The following is a 17,465-nucleotide window of genomic DNA, read 5'->3' as shown; positions in this document are numbered from 1 at the left end:
GAAGAGAAGCCACCACAGGAGGACACAGCTGGCAGTCTGCACTGCGTTCCTCTCATCTCAGAGAGAGGGTCAAATCAGTGCCCACGCACAAAAAGATAATCTGAGGCTCAGGAAGATGCAGTTAAAAAAAAAAAAAAAAAAAAAAAAGAGGAAACGAGAAAGAAAGCGAACTGACATCCCACAGACCAGAAAGGGTATTTGCAGTTTCAAAAATAAAATATGGTTTTAGGTTGATGAGGCATTGACGGGCATAAAATACTCCCGTGGCTTCCTAGCACAATTAAATTAGCATGTTCCTGCCATCCCTGTGAGCGGTGGGGTAGAACCTTGTTAATTCTATCAGTGTGAGTCTGATACAGTTCATGCCTGTCTGGTTACATCTCTCCTTACAGCTTTCTTCCTTCTCCCCATTGACCTGGTTCCCCGAGATTCGCGTTCTTCATGTCTGGGGGACGGTGTTGGTTCTGTTTCACACTCTTTTGTAGCAATTCTGGCTTTGTCTCCTCCCGCTTGCTCGCTTTCTCTCTCTGCTCCTGACACACACACAGCCCCCAGATCCCCTAATGCTTAGCTTTTCTACCTGTTCTCTTCACTGTCTCCACCCTGCAGGTGTTAGCTGTTTTCTTCCTTTGACAGGGTGATTTTACCTAATTTTTTGATGTTCTCAAAATGCATTAGTGGGCCCCTGGGTGGTTCAGTCAGTTAAGCGTCTGACTCTTGGTTGCGGCTCAGGTCATGATCTCGTGGTTTGTGAGTTCGAGCCCCACACTGGGCTCCACGCTGTTAGGGTGGAGCCTGCTTGGGACTCTCTCTCTCTCTCTCTCTCTCTCTCTCTCTGCCCCTCCCCTGCTTGCATTCTCTCTCTGTCTCTCTTTCTCTCTCTCTTTCTCTCTCTCAAAATAAATAAAATAAGCACTAAAAAATTTCTTTAATGCATTAGGTTCCTCGATAAGCTAATCATGTAATTACCATAGGACCCAGCAATTCCATTCCTGGGTATACAGTGAAAAGATCTGGGTTCAGACAAGACCTCATACACACATTCACAGCAGCACTATTCACAATAGCCAAAAGAGAGAAACATCCCAATGTCCATCAGCTGATGAATGGACAAAGAAAGTATATAGCCATACAATGGAATGCTATTCGGCACTAAAAGGAAATGAGGTGCCATAGATTCCACAACACGGATGAACCTTGAACACGTCATGATGAGGGAAAGAATCCAGACACAAAAGGCCACATACTGTATGATTCCATTTGTGTGACATACCCAAGACAGGCAGACCCTTAGAGACAGAACGTAGATTTAGCAGTTGCCAAGGGCTGGGGGTATGAAGAACGAGGAATGACTGCTCATGGGTATGGGTTTGCTTTGGGGATGATGAATCTGTCCTGAATCTAGACAGAGGTGACGGTTGCACAACATTGTGAAGGTACGAAAGGCCATCAGTGGCAAATTTTACGTTATGTGCATTTTCGTGCAATAAGAAGAAAGTAAGAAAAAATGAGCCATCAGGAGGGATCTCTGGGGGAAATTGCGTAGGTCACAAATGCTTATTAACATAGTGTTGATAGAAAGAGTGAAGTTATCATTATATTGATCCATACCTACTGAGGCCCTTACCCACTAGAGAGATTCAGATAAATGATCCCCCGCCATGCCCTCAAGAAATTCACATTCTGATGGAGAAAGGGAGGAGAGGCAGACACCTAACCCAACATTTCAGTCTGGCGTTCCCAGCAGTCATGTCAGTGGGAAAGTGGCTGGTTAGAAATTTGCTTACATCTCGGGGCGCCTGGGTGGCTCAGTTGGTTAAGCGTCCGATTTCAGCTCAGGTCACAATCTCACGAGTTCGGGCCCCGCGTCGGGCTCTGGGCTGACAGCTCAGAGCCTGGAGCCTGTTTCAGTTTCTGTGTCTCCCTCTCTCTCTGCCCCTCCCCCATTCATGCTCTGTCTCTCTCTGTCTCAAAAATAAATAAACGTTAAAAAAAAAAAAGAAGAAATTTGCTTACATCTCAACTCCTTTTTTTTTTTTAACTTTCATGGTTTGAAAATACAAAACATGAAATTTTCCATCTTAACCACTTCTGAGTGTACATTTCAACAGCGTTAAGTATGTTCACATTGTTGTGCAACCCATCTCCAGACCTCCTTCCATCCTGCAAAACTGAAGCTTCGTACCCAGTAAACCCATTAAAATCGGACTACTCTCGGTTCCTCATATAAGTGGCACCCTCTAATATTTGACTTTTTGAGACTGGCTTCTTTCATTTAGCACCATGTCCTCAAGGTTATTCACTTTGTACCATCTGTCGGAATTCCCTGCCTTTCTAAGGTTGAATAACATCCCATTGTATGTACGTATGGCATGTGTTCACCCATTCATCCATCCATGGACACTTGGGTGGATTCCACCTTTGGCTATTGTGAATAACGCTGCTGTCAACATGGATATACAAATACCTCTTTGTGTCCCTGCTTTCAATTCTTTTGTGTATATGCCCGGAATTGCTGGATCATATGGTAACTCTATTTTTTAATTTTCTGAGGAACCACCATATTGATTTCCATCTTACATTCCCATCAACAGCACACAAGGGCTCCAGCACGTCCTCGCTAACACTTGTTATTTTCTGGGTTTTGTTTTGTTCTACTTATTTATTCATTTTTTTGATAGTAGCCATCCTAACAGTCGTGAAGTGGTACCTTGTTATGATCCAGTTCCTATTTTAAAAGAGTTACTGGGGTGCCCGGGTGGCTCAGTCGGTTGAGTGTCCAACTTTGGCTCAGGTCATGATTACACAGTTCGTGAGTTTGAACCCACGTTGGGCTCTGTGCTGACAGCTCAGAGACTGGAGCCTGCTTCAGGTTCTGTGTCTCCCTCTCTCTCTACCCCTCCCCTGCTCATGATGTCTCTCTCTCTCTCTCTCTTAAAAATAAACATTAAAAAATTTTAAAGAATAATACATAAAAGAGTTACTTTACATTTATGGCAAAACTAGCCACCACGATTTCCATTAGCAAAGAAACTTCTCCACCAAGTGCTGCCCTAACAGTACTGGATGGTTCATGTCATGAAATCAAAGGATTAGATGTCCCAAGACTGAGAGAATCCGTAGACACTGCCAGAAGCTAAGCATCTATTACTGCCTTTGCGGAGGGCCGCAGGGCGGTGAGGAATCTGCCCTGGGCTTAATCTTAGCCGTGCCTGATCATCACTGTTGACCTCACTCGTTCATAAGCTATCTTCCAACATCCCACTCTGTTACTACTCCTATCCTTCTAGATTATTCCTTTATTCCTCTGAACCGGCAAAGGTGTTATCGTGCCTATAAAGCATCTCCCTTGGCCTACTCTGGTCGTTGGGCTATTTCTCCGCTCACAGACAGTGCCATGCCTTCTTCCTCCTCTTCTGCCCTTTCAGGCATTTTCCCCCACCCCTACCCCATGGAAAGAGACCTTAGCAAGGCCTCCAGGGGACCTCCATGTCACCAAAGCCAGTGGTCAGATGTATTAGCCGCAGTCCGTCACACCCTCCTTCTGAAGCACATCTTCACTTAGATTTTCTGGCATCCCTCGCTTTCTTCCCTCCTTCCACTTTGTGCTTGCTGCCTCCCTATTTTTTGGCACACCAAATACTTTGGAGTCCTCTCTGGCTTCTTTCTTTCTCTTCTGCTCCACATCCAACTTACCAGAAAAATCTTGGGGCTCCTCCTTTGAAGTATATCTTCGATCTGATCTCTGTCGCCTCGTCTTCCGCCTCAGCCCGGCCAAAACCACTGTCATTGCTCATCTGGAGACTGCAGGCGACCTACCAACAGGCTTCCCTGCCCCATACTGCAGGCCCCATGATTTGTCTAGAGCCCAAGTCTAGTCAGGCCACCGTCTGCTTCAAATCCTCCACTGAATTCCTGTCTCGTTCTATATCCATTAGAAATTCCCGGGGCGCCTGGGTGGCGCAGTCGGTTAAGCGTCCAACTTCAGCTCAGGTCACGATCTCGCGGTCCGTGAGTTCGAGCCCCGCGTCGGGCTCTGGGCTGATGGCTCGGAGCCTGGAGCCTGCTTCCGATTCTGTGTCTCCCTCTCTCTCTGCCCCTCCCCCGTTCATGCTCTGTCTCTCTCTGTCCCAAAAATAAATAAACGTTGAAAAAAAAAATTAAAAAAAAAAAAAAAGAAATTCCCACCTGACTCATCAGACCTACATGAAGTGCCCACCCAACCAGCCGCACTCCCCACAAAACCTCCTTTCGCTCCAACAGCACAGACAACTTGGAGCTTGTAGAAAACTCCAAGCGCACTCCCACCTCTGGGCTCTGGGTTCTTTGTACTTGCTGTTCTTTCTGCGGGACGCTTTCCCCTGATATCCATGAGACTTCCTCCCTGCCTCCTTTGGGTCTTTGATCTAATGGCGCTTTATCAGACACTTCTTCCCTGACCTCTCTTTATTTGATAGCCCTCCCTGCCCCGCCACTCTTGTTCCTTCTGTTTTATCATCTTCTTCAATTAAGAAATGATTTTGTGGGGGCGCCTGGGTGGCTCAGTCGGTTAAGCGTCCAACTTTGGCTCAGGTCATGATCTCATGTTCGTGGGTTCCAGCCCCACATTGGGCTCTGTGCTGACAGCTCAGAGCCTGGAGCCTGTTTCAGATTCTGTGTGTGTGTGTGTGTCTCTCTCTCTCTGCCCTCCCCTGCTCACTCTGTCTCTCAAAAAAAATGAATAAACATTAAAAAAAAAATTTTTTTTTTAAACAGAAATCATTTTGTGAATCTATATGGAGAGGGAGAATAAGTTGTTGACCAAATCAACAGAAGAGAGAAGGGGCCAGAAGCATATACACTAAGTGTGGAGAGTGGTTAGCACTCAGAGGTAGAATGCTGGGTGGTGTTTATTGTCCTTATGCCTCACTGTTTTGTCCAAGTTTCCTGTAACAAATACTTATTACTTTTTGAGCATTAACGCTAATTTTAAAATTCCAGTTTATTGGGAGGGACGCTTCGGTGGCTCAGTCGGTTGAGTGTCTGACTCTCAGTTTCGCTCTGGTCCTGATCTCACAGTTCTGGAGTTGGAGCCCCACAGGATCTGCACTGTCAACGCAGAGCCTGCTCGGGATTCTCTCTCTCCCTCTCTCTCTCTCTGCCCCTCCTGCACTCGTGCACTCTCTCTTTCTTTCAAAATAAATAGGGGCGCCTAGGTGGCTCAGTCGGTTGGGCGTCCGACTTCAGCTCAGGTCACGATCTCACAGTCCGTGAGTTCGAGCCCCGCGTCGGGCTCTGTGCTGACGGCTCGGAGCCTGGAGCCCGCTTCCGATTCTGTGTCTCCCCCTCTCTCTGCTCCTCCCCTGCTCACGCTTTGTCTCTTTCTGTCTGAAAAAGAAATAAAAACATAAAAAAAAAATTTTTTTTTTTAAATAATAAATAAATAAAGAAACTTAAAAAAGAACTCCAGGTTATTGGGGGAGAGAATCTGATTGGCCGGTCCCTGGCCTGAGCACCTGTGGAGGGGAAGTGTGGCCCCACGGTACACAGGGTGACCCCACCAAGTTCTGTACAAGCGGATGTGGTCCAGGAGGGAGTGGCGGGGTTCACACCAACCTCAACCATGACGTCATGGCGGGGAAGGAGAGGAAAGGCCAGATATGCACTTTCTAAGGTTTAAATCTGGCAAATACTAGAATTGTCGTTTCCAGTGAAACCCGTCATTTGCTTTGGTTGGAGACTGTGAGAGGCCTCCAGCATCGGAACGAAAGGGCCCTTTGAGGTCATTCAGACCAACTCCTTCACCTACAGCTGAAGAAGCCCGGGCAGAAATCGAGTGCCCTGCCCCTGGTCACAGCTGGGGCTCGCACCGAGGTCTCTGCTCCGTGTCCGGTGTTCTGCACACCTTCCTACCTCTCCCCCCGGTGCCACTTGGACCTCAGCTTGGAGAGCCCGTCCTGGCCCCAGGCTGCCAGTTAGTTGTGCTTCTCCTAGGAGTCCACCCTTGTGCTAACCCACCCCCCTCAGCATGCTGCAAGGCTGGCCGGAGTTCTGGAAGGCTCTCAGAGAGACCCCGCTTGAACGGCCAGCCCCGTCTGTAAATCCTCCCTGGCCCTTCTCCAGGTCTTGCAGAGTCCAGCCTCCTGTTGGCTACAGAATGATTTCTCCCCCCTCTGGCGTGAAAGTATTTCTGTGCCGAAGGCATCCTTCCTGAAAAATGTGACTTTCCTGGGCCTCCCCAGCTTTACTGGCATAAATACAGCTCCGGGAGCCCGCTCTCGAAAGGAGAATGTGATGGATTGAATTGTATTTTGTGAAATAATAGAAAATGTATATTTCACCTGTGCCCTCAGTTTCCGGCACAAAGCTCCTAGAACCCTTGTCATTTCCTAAGGGATAAGAATACTACCAGCACCTTTTGCTCAAATATTTGGTCTTTGACCCCGGTTCCTGACACAGAGCTTCTGAATCCCTTGGAATATCCTGGGTGATAGGAACATGTTTTGTTCTAATGAGGCAATGCCTGGTGGGATCCTGGGTGGGGGTGGGTCGTCAGAAAGATGAAGCCATCATTAGAAGCTTGGAACTTTGAGCCCCAACCCCCTTCTTCCTGGAAGGGGAGAGGGACTGGAGGTTGTGTTAATGAACGATCACGTCTACCTACAAGGTGAAGCCAGCAATAAAAATCCCAAACGTAGGGGCTTCGGAGAGCCTCTAGGTTGGTGAACACATCCGTGTGTTTGGAAAATGGTGCATCCATGATGCACCCAACTCCACGAAGACAGAAACTCTTGCTCCCTGGGCCCTTCCTGACCTCATCCTATATACATACCTCTTCATTTCACTGTTCATCTTTATCCTTTAGTATACAATAAACCAGGAACCACCATCCCCCCCCCCCCAAAAAAAAAGACAAAGTATCTCTATGCCTGCAAAAAGGCACAGGCTGGCTTGGTTTATGAAATAAACAAAGCTTTGTCAGTAACTTGGGGGCCATCTCTTTGCTAGGAGGCCTCAGCAGTGGTCACTCAGGCTGCTCTCAGGGCCCTAGACACATGGGATCGGGTAGGGATATAAACTAGTTCTTTTTTTTTTTTTTTTTAATTTTTTAAAAAATCTTTTTAATGTTTGTTTATTTTTGAGACAGACAGAGCATGAGCAGGGGTGGGGCAGAGAGAGAGGGAGAGAGAACCCCAAGCAGGCCCTGTACTGTCAGCGCAGGAGCCCGACGTGGGGCTCAAACTTACGAACCGTGAGATCATGACCTGAGCCGAAACCAAGAGTTGGACACTTAACCGACTGAACCACCCAGGCGCCCCCCAAAAAACCTGTATCTTAACAGATTCTTAAGATGACTTACATGTTCATTGTAGAAAACTTTAAAGTATTTTCAAGAGATTCAAAAAAAATAGTACATCCAGGAGGAATCAATATATTATTTCCATTTTTAAAATAGTTCCGGTCATCCTATTTAAACAATTTCTAGCCTGCTTTTTTTCTCCTAAGTTTCAAACATCACCCCAAATTACTTGGGCCTTTGTAAACATTCAAATGGCTACTTCATACCCTGTCCGAAATTGTGAACCCTGGATTTCCTAAATAGTTTTGTTGAACACAGGGTGTTATCAGTATTTCACTGCCATAAATGATCTGTGATGAGTAGTTCTGCTTTTCAGTTGCTTTGTAAGTAGCACAGCAGCCTGGATTGTTTGGAGGGACAATGCCTGTTTAATTCGGAGTCTGTGACAGAGGCAGGACAGAAAAGCCTCGTACTTCATGCAGCAAAGAGGCATCAGGGACACCATTTAGAACACGTGACTCACAGGAAAAGTCCCGGAAGGCCTGGGAATGTGGATTTAAAACCAACCCATATATATGCACATACACACATATATGTAAGTCAATGCCAAAAAAAAAATCTAGCGGGATAAACACCAAGCGTTAAATAGTGGTAACTTCAGGATAGAAAACGGGATGAGAAGGAGGGCAGGCAAAGACGCACTTGAGGTTGTTTTGCGTTTTTATTTCCTATTTCCCTATATCCTTTGAACCTTTAATGAGAATATATTTATGTGTAACTCGTGTAATATTTAAACAAAGTGTATTTTACACTTGATCTTAGGCAAAAGGCCGAGAAGCGATTAAACAAAGTGTATTTTATTTTATTTATTTTTTATTTTTTTTAATTTTTTTTTCAACATTTATTTATTTTTGGGACAGAGAGAGACAGAGCATGAACGGGCGAGGGGCAGAGAGAGAGGGAGACACAGAATCGGAAACAGGCTCCAGGCTCTGAGCCATCAGCCCAGAGCCCGACGCGGGGCTCGAACTCACGGACCGCGAGATCGTGACCTGGCTGAGGTCGGACGCTTAACCGACTGCGCCACCCAGGCGCCCCTAAACAAAGTGTATTTTAGAGAACGAGTTGGATCCTCACGGAATGGAGCCTGATTTATTCAGCATATACTTACCTTTTACTCCTTTTTTTTTTTTTTTTTTTTAACCAACCCCAGCACGGTGCTTGGCACATTTGGGCTACCGGACAAATGAGCGAGTCTGGAGGGGGTAGCTTGTTTGGAGCTAAGAAGCGCTCACGTGCATTTAGACGACAGGCCTTAATAACCGGTTCTCCTTCCAGCAGACTGGTCGAGATGCCTGGGCATCCGGTCTGTGACATGGAAGCAGTGGGTGGAAACGCAGTCTAGGGCCAGGAGCCCGAAGGTTTCAGGTTGACGGGCTCATGTTACCCTTGATTCCTTTGCTGTTGCTCTAAGCGCCCGTGTAGTCTGCGTTTTCTCCGTGTAGTGCGTGGCGGTCCCCGGGCCAAGAGACGGTGAGATCGTTCTTCTTTCAGGCCGGACACCTGGTCCCTGGCTCCATGCCGAGGCGGCAGGGCAGAGCTCGGATGACATCAAAGGCAGAAATTCTCAGGTAACGCGTCCCTCGGGTCTCTGAATGTAAAAACCGGGAGCCCCCAGAAATGCTGAGCATGTGCTTTCTCCTTGAAACTTTACATCTTTGCACAGACTCTTTTTTCCTCAGGGAAGACCATTTGGTGCAACCTTTGTTTGCAGCTAGAATGAAACGCTTACAGTTTCAAGCTCTGAAGAGTGAAAGGGGGAATCCCCATCACATCCAGAAGCAAGGTTGACAACCCAGAACCCCCTGCGAGTCATTCTGCAACAGTGCCCCCAATCACCACCACCCCCCCCCCCCCCCGCCCCCAGTTCATTCTTCCCTGGTTCCGATGGCTTGGGAAGCCTGGAGACAAAACCCTGTGACGTGTATCCAATTGAATTCAGATTCTGTATTGTCCATAGAATGCAGGGTATCTTAGCGCACCCATCGGGGTTTTTCTCCCATTGACAAAATAGCTTCTTTTGGCCAAATTTAGTCACAGTTCAAGTCCTGGTGGCTGGAGGAAAGCTGGGAAGAGAACCAGACAGGTTCTTGTGGGATAAGAGAGTCTTTGACAAAATGCCCTCCTTCTCACGCAAAGCAGCTTGGACAGACTATCTCCTGCCCCTGGGCGGAAGTGACATCTCTCACTGCCCACAACAGGGTCTCATCATTAAAGGCCCTTTATCACTTTGCAAACAAGCATTTAGTCCTGCCTTGGCCTCCTCCTGTTTCACAGTTCTGTGTGGCAAAGAGGGTGGCCTCCTGTTAAACTGGCCCCTTCTGCAGCCACATGGGACAGCATGGCAAGGGACGTGAGAAGGGGGACAAGGTCCTGGATGTCGGGATGATTTCCTTGCAGGAGGACGAGCACCCCCTTTTCTAACCAACCACGGCTCGTCTAAGAATTGTGATAACTACTCAAATGATCACAGGCTCAAAACTGGGTGTGTGGTTGCAGTGAAGGGAGAAGCGTATATGCATAGGACAAAAGACAGAGGGAATAGACACAGAATTAACAGGCAGGCACCCTGGGAGATGAGAGTTGATTTTTTACTTTCTTCCTAGCGCATTTCTGCAATTTCTGAAGTTTCTGCAGAGAATACATTACTCTTGTGGTCAGAAAAAATATAGTAATAATCAAAATAACAGCCCCCACATTATACAGTTCTTTACATTTTTTCAGATCACTTGCATATGTGATCTCCTTTGATCCTTCTAGGTACCTTCTGATGTAAGCTGGAGAGACGCCTTTAATGACATTTTTTTTCAGACAAGGAAACTGAGCCCCAAGGGGCTAAGGAACTTTCCCGAGGTCACGTGCCCAGACTTCTGACTCCTTGTGCGGTGCTCCTCCCGCTGTACCTCTCTGCTTTTCCTGGTGTGTTCGAATCACCAGGATAGGAGTTATCCTCACCCTCAGGCACAGCCAGAATGATTAACCATGGTGCAGCGTCCGGTCTCTGGCCTCATGACAGGCACACACTTAAGTCACCAGAGCCCATGAAAGTCTAGTCCAGGATGGATTGGGAAGTCTCTCTTGAGCATCCCGTAGTCAAGATGATCTTCTTTTACGTCTAGCTGGACACGGTGTGAATTCCTTTTCACTTCAGTGAGACAAAAAGCAATCACCTGGAGGGATCACAGGGTTGTAGAGAAAGCAAACTGCCCCAGGAGGCACTCTTCTTTTCTGGCTAGGAGGCCCCAGCGATCCATTCGAGGGTGGGAGACCTGAACTGGAAATCTGAAGGCCTGGGGCCCTCTCTCTTTCCCATTGCCTTGTGTTGGGATCTCCCAGAAGTTCCTGGCTTTTCTTGAGTTTCTGTCAGGTACTGGTGTTTGGTCCCATAAATGTCTATAAGATGGCATTAAGCCTTCATTTGCCATCAATTACATGTCCCATTTCATCCCGCGTCCACCCACAACCCCCTTGGTAAAAATCAGCCCCTTGCGTATGATGCATCAGGCCCTGGCAGCCTTACGTGGATGCAGAAAGGCTTTGGTGCCCAGTCCCAGGGTGGGTTGTTTGTGTGTGAGGCATCTTCTTGGTCCACCTGGTAATGTTCTTGTCTTTCCGCAGTTATCTCTAAAGACCCTCCGGTGAGAAGGCAGATGAAGCCCATGTCCTGTGAGCCACCTGGGGTTCCATACTGCCAGATGGGCATCCCCAGGACAACGTGTCTGTCCTCACCACACTCGAGTTGTAATTCAGTTGACACACAAGCTCAGAGTGGAGCATTTATTTATTGTAAATACGTAGTTTGCACAGGCTTTAAGTCAGTATGGTAGTCGACTTTTGAGTAATTTAAACACACACACACATTATGTTTCTCTAGTTTTTTTAAGACGCATCTTGTCATCCATCTGTCGGTGCAGACAGAGCCCTGTCCCCACCCCGTGGTGTCCATTCCATGACTGTAAATATGCGTGCACGCTGGCCCTTCCTAGATTCTGAACCGTTTCTAGAAGATTCCTTAGTTTGCAAGTAGTCCCGAAGTCGCAGTATCCATGACAGCTTCTTATTGGCATGATTCTATATTCTCATCGTACAAACCGCAAAATCAAACCAAATAATGCCTTAGAAATGATGCAGCTCAGAGAGAGTAGTGTAGCCCCACACCCAGACAATGCCACACAGCCTCCAGTGAACGAGATGCCACGTCTCGCTTCCGTTTTGCAGTACAGGGATTTTTTTTTTTTCTGCCTAATGTAAATATAACGCAAAATTAAGGCAAGAGTGGGCGTGGCCCCTCCAATGCCAACCACAGGGCCCTTTTGTAACTGAATGACCCTACAAGTAGCCAGTGCTCTTTACCGTTTACAGTGCCCCTCCCCACCCACGTTCCCATTCCTCCTGTCCCACGAAGCCCCTAGCCCCAGTCCTGGCAGCCAGGGTAAGGCGAGATTTGTGAGATTTTGGCATTTTTTCTGCAAGTTGGAAACATACGTAACTCCTTATTATAGTCAGTTACAAAGTCTATCTCAGAGATGTTTTTGTTAAAACAAAAAAAATCTTTCGCCCCGGGAGCAGGATTTCCACGGAAAATATGACACGAGAAAGTAGAGACCGAAGCATGTTAGCAAATATCTGCCTCACATACCTGGTGCCTCACCCCCGCCCTTAGGGACCCTGGAAGCACCCGCCAGGCTTCCCTTCCCTTCTGCAGCTCCCTTCTGAGCTCAAGAGGACCTGACTGGTCTGAGAGCAAATCCCCCCTTCCCTGCCGCAGGCACTTCTCTGTGGGGGAGAAGGGTGGAAGTACAGCGGCCCCCGAATATGGAACTGGTCTGGACGGGCTCTGACTGCTGTTCTCGCACCCTTTTTCTTGAGCTGGGAAGAGAACAGAAGTGTGTTTTTGCTTGCACCTGACCCCCAAATGCCCCCTGTCCTTGGAGGGGAAGCTATACCAGGAGAAGGACAGAACATAGGAGGAAACAGACTGACCCCGGGGTCTGTGCTCAAAACAGGTGGAGATGAAAGGAAATCGAGAGGGAGAGGCGGGCAGAGCAGTGGAAAAATTAATGTCCTTTAGAACAACCCTCTCAGGTGCTCAGACCTGAAGGACAGCGTGCCCAGACCAAGCCATCCAAAAGAGGTTTCCGGTTAGGAGGGTTTTGGCAGACGTGAGTGCATACACTCAGCTGTTGTCCAGAGTAAAGTGTAAGATGGCGTCCTACAACTGAGCAAGGTCAAGTGCCCTTCTCTGGGGAATCAATCATGCCAAACTGTAACTGCTAAATCAATGGAAAAGCAGCTTTTGCAGGTCATTGGCTCTGGGCATCGCCGATTTGTTTTACTGGCTCCGGAAGCTTTCCAAAAGGTCAGAATTTCTTTATTATAACGGCATGCCCTCCGTCTCCCTCCCGGTTGCGTAAAATAATTACAAGGGTTTTAATGATCACGATTAAGAAGGCCAAAGACAATTCCACCTTCAGAGTAGACTGACTGCCCTGATGAGGTGTTTATACACTCATGTTCCAAGCCACTGGGACAGAAATGAAAAATAAAGCCATCAAGGACAGAGGGAAGGGAGGAGCAGAAACCAAAAATTGCAATTAGGGAGAAATCTCAGGAATCTGGTATCACACCTCTCCTCAAGACCTATCACTGAATTTCACACCCTTCGAACTCACCTGGTGCCTGCCTCTGGCAGGACAGGTTAAGCCCCTTGACTGTAAACTTTTGCAGAGGCGACGAATCACAGCACCCTCACTGCTCTCAAGCGTCTCGCTAACACTGTCGCCTGTGCCCCACCCCCACCCCGTGTTTCATATGTATTTTGTATTTATTGATGTGCCCTCCGCAGACTCCTTTCTTTGTACCTAATAAACTTTAATAAGTGGAAATGCTTCTGCTCATGTCCTTGTTAAACCCCGTCGAGGGACACCAGTACCAATCTAGGCCAATCATTTTTAAGGGTTAGAAGGGCTTCTATTCTAAGAATGACAGGGAACGGGAGATACTGACACGGGAACCAACACCTGCTGCAACATGTTGTGTCCGAAATGGGGCCTTTCTGTTCTGAGCTGACGCTTTTCACTAACCTACGACATGGTGTTTTCCTAGCTTTTGTGGCTCAATGGAACGGATGGGTATTTGGGAAAAGCAACCAAGGGAAAATCTTTCTCAAATGCATTTTCCCTTTAAAAAAAAAAAAACACTGCTTATTTATTTATTTATTTTGAAGTAGAGAGAGCAAGCATGAGCAGGGGAGCAGCAAAGAGAGAGAGAGAGAGAGAGAATAACAAGCAGGCTCTGAGCTGACAGCACAGAACCCAACGCAGGGCTCGATCGATCTCACGAACCGGGAGATGGTGACCTGAGCCGAAATCAAGAGTCGGGACGCTTAATTGACTGAGCCACGAGGTGCCCTTCAAATACATTGCCCTAAAAAATCGGTAACACTGTATTGTTTTATTAATGTAAAATGGGCAGAGACCGTTGCTTATGGAATTCCTCTGATTCGTGTCAAAACGAAACCACTTTGGCTCTTAAGTGCACTTAGTGCCTGCCCCCAACTTCACAAACCCCTCGCAGAATCTTTATGAGACAGTGTCACCTTGATGTGCACTGTGGTGTTTTCAGGGGGCCTGTGGCACAGAGGAGATGCGGTTCACCTGCTAGGTAAGCTGGCTTGGGGCCAGACAGAGATCTGAATCTCTATTTTGCCTGTGACGAGTTGGAGGATGTAAGTTATGTGACCCGTCTGTGCCTTAGTTTCCTCACCTGTAAAATGGGGGCACAAATAGGTACCTAAGCATACAGTGGTGAAGTGAAGTTAGACCTAGACAAGCCCTTAACCCCTGGGTCCCAAGAGACCCAGGTACCGGCACAGCCCAGCTCTAGGGTACAAGCAGTGGGCTCATTACATTGCCGAGTCACAAACAGAGCTGTCCCTGGCTACCCACACCCCAGCCCTTCGGCTTAGATGGTAGCAAAGAAGCTCAAAGACCACGCTCCACTGGCTCTGCCGTTGGATAACACGGAGAGCGCAGCCGTTAAAATTCAGAGACGTTCCCGGAATAAATCTCATCTAGAAGCGAATTTCAAAGCTAGCTGCTACACACACTTTGCATCCGAATTAGTTAAGGACCTGACTTGTTTTATCTGCCCTCTTATTAGTAGAGGTAGAGATAAGCCCTTTAATGACCCAAAGGGCCAGCGTGAGTAGAGAAGGAAAGCAGTGGCCGAAGAGAATTGACAAAGGGGATGATGAACTTCAAAGCCATGGACTGCAGAGGTGAAGAAGCTGTCGTTTTAGGCACCTCTGATAGACTTAAGGGTGGGAAAGGTGGTACCTAGAAGGGTGAGGGAAGCAGCTTCATAGGAAGGGCTGTGGACTCCAGAAGCTAGATCTGAATTCTTACACCGCGTCCCAGAGTGTTGGGCGTCCTTCGTCAACCTGTTCTGTTACAGGTTGAATGATGTCTTCCAGAAATCCATACGGAGGAGTCCTCGCTCCATCATCTCTGGTATTGATGGGGGAATCGGGTAGCAGATGTAGCTACTGAAGATAAGGGGGTACCGAAGCAGGGCGGGCCCTAATCCAGTATGACCGGTGTCCTTGTAATAACAGCAACGTGGACACAGACACATACACTGGGAGAACGCTGTGTGAAGACGAAGACGGAGACTGGGGAGATGCTGCAGGCCAAATGACCCCCAGCAACCCCCCAGAAGCCAGGGCGGAGGCATAGGACAGATTCCCCCTCACAGCCCTCCGAGGGAACCCCACCCTCACCGACACCCGGGTTTTGGGTGTCTCACCTCCAGAACTGTGGGACAATAAACTTCCGTCGTTTAAGCCACCCGGTTCGTGGTGGCTTTGTTACAGCAGCCGTAGCAAACTAATACGTGCTCTGTCACCTTGGAGCTTTGCAGGACAATGTCGCGTTTGTGGGGAAGACGAGAGTTGGAGATACGGGTTAAAGAGCCAGCAGTCCCTTGTCGTATCAACGAGGCAGTCATCTACTCTGACCTTGACACAGGTCACCTTGTGACCGTGACTAAGTCCTATTTTCACAAACAAGACACTCAGTTGCCTTTTGCCTGTCACTGCGGAGACCAAATCATGGAAGCAACCTGGCATTTCTAGGTCGCAAGAGTGGAGAGAGCTGGCCTTCCTCTTACGTGGCATCGTTTCCTCTTTCGGGGCTGCTCTGGCTTTAGCCTTGAAGACGCTCGGCACAGAAGGCGGCAGCCGTTCTAACGAGCTCGACTCCCGTTTCTAGTGTGGTTTTGTTGAATTGTGGTAAAATATGCGTCAGGGAAACTTACCACCATAACCATGTTTAAGTGCACAGCTCAGGGATGCCTGGCGGGGGGGGGGGGGGCTCAGTCGGTTAAGCGTCCAGCTTTTGATCTCAGCTCAGGTCATGATCTCACGGTTCGTGAGACCGTGCCCTGCAGGGGGCTCGGCACTGACAGAGCTTGGGATTCTCTCTCTCCCTCTCTCTCTGCCCCTCCCCTGTTCGTATTGTCTCTCAAAATAAATAAATAACCTTAAAAAAAAAAAAAACTAAACTAAATTAAACAAAAACACTCTACCTCTCAGACAACAATCCTCATTCCCCAGCCCCTGGCAGCCGCCATTCTACTTCCTGGCTCCGTGAGTTAACTGCTCTTGGGAACTCACGTAAGTGGAATCATACGATATTTGCCTTTTTTTTTTTTTTTTAACGTTTATTTATTTTTGAGACAGAGAGAGACAGAGCATGAACGGGGGAGGGGCAGAGAGAGGGAGACACAGAATCTGAAACAGGCTCCAGGCTCCGAGCTATCAGCACAGAGCCCGACGCGGGGCTCGAACTCACGGACGGCGAGATCACGACCTGAGCCGAAGTCGGCCGCTCAACCGACTGAGCCACCCAGGCGCCCCAATATTTGTCTTTTTGACACTGGGTTGTTTCACTCAGAATAATCTCAGTGGATACTCGCATTGCTTCCACACCGTGGCCACTGGGCGTAATGTTGCTGCTGTGAACACGGGCGTAAGAGTACCTCAGACCTGGCTTTCAGTTCTTTGGGACATATGCCCAGAAGCAGAATTGCTTGGTTATATGCTAATCCAATTTTTCCGATTCTTTGAGGAACTGCCATACTGCTTTCCACAGCGGTTGCACCATTTTTTTACGGCCACCAGTACCATACAGGGTTCCTATGTCTGCGCATCCTCACCGACACTTATTTTCTGCTTTTTGATGGTAGCCAACCCGATGGGTTGTGCTTTTGTGTTTATTTGCAAAGAGTGAAGCTACTCACCAAATGGTACAGCATGTTGGAAACACTGAGCTGACTGGGTTTGATGACAAGCCCGGTCAGAAAAACACATGCCCCTTCATACATGTTCTCTTTTGTGACCGATGCCCACATTTATTCATGAAACACAAGGACATTAATTTCAGTATTTTTTTTTTTTTATTGTATGCTTGATGTATTTAGAGACAATTCCAAGGGCAAGCACTGGATAGGGAAGTTATCTGGTTTGTCGATATTTGTACAAAAGGCTGTTAAGACTACACGGTCGGTTCCCACTGCAGGAAACAGAAAGATTTTCTTTGTCAGTATTCCCTGCCAATAGCATTTTCCAGCTCACACATGGAACTTCTCACAGCACGACTGCAAACACATACGTAACGCATTCCCATGAGAAATCTGCAGGTGACATCTCGGAATGTTGGGAGTCGGTCAGATACGGCACGTTTGGCACAAACCGTAGGAGGAGAGCTGGGGCTCGGGACCGTGCAGAATGAAACGCCACAGCCACAGGGAGGCACAGGGTGGTGCTGGGACGGCAGATGCACGTGACCTGCCACCCCACCCCCTCCGTACGGGAACGGCCAGCCAGGGGGGCTCCCCCCCTCCCTCCTTCCTCCGTGTGCTTCCTGCCTAAACCTGCGAGCTCAGCTGAAGACCTCCCCCGGCAAACAGTCATCCTTGACTGTTCTTTAGTCAAGGATGCAGTGAGTGGTTTCATGGCAGACACACTGGTCCCACCCGGCTTCCCTGCTGGGGCCGGCCAGAGCTGTGTGACACCTGTACCAGTGCGGGATGACAGAAGTTAGGGAGCAAAGTAGTTTGCCTGGTT

At 48.1% G+C, this 17,465-nt stretch overlaps 1 protein-coding gene across 4 annotated transcripts in view; it reads left to right on the top strand.

Moving 5' to 3' along the window:
- Positions 1-13,224, top strand: part of WIPF3 (WAS/WASL interacting protein family member 3) — an 82,392-nt gene extending 69,168 nt beyond the window's left edge. For 2 of the 4 annotated variants that reach the window (XM_086693507.1, XM_086693520.1), the window contains exons 8-9: positions 8,834-8,910; positions 9,022-9,198. In XM_086693507.1, the coding sequence (XP_086549633.1) occupies positions 8,834-8,910; positions 9,022-9,057 (113 nt within the window). In that variant the 3' untranslated portion in view covers positions 9,058-9,198. Of the gene's footprint in view, positions 1-8,833; positions 8,911-9,021; positions 9,199-10,957 lie in introns of those variants that run through there. The other 2 variants (XR_015245913.1, XM_086693529.1) reach the window with 2 other exon arrangements.
- Positions 13,225-17,465: the final 4,241 nt, after the last annotated feature.

This window comes from Puma concolor, chromosome A2, assembly GCF_028749965.1.
Source record: "Puma concolor isolate L17-30 chromosome A2, mPumCon1.1.hap2, whole genome shotgun sequence".
Lineage (NCBI taxonomy): Eukaryota > Metazoa > Chordata > Mammalia > Carnivora > Felidae > Puma > Puma concolor.
This window is presented reverse-complemented; position numbering and strand designations above follow the sequence as displayed.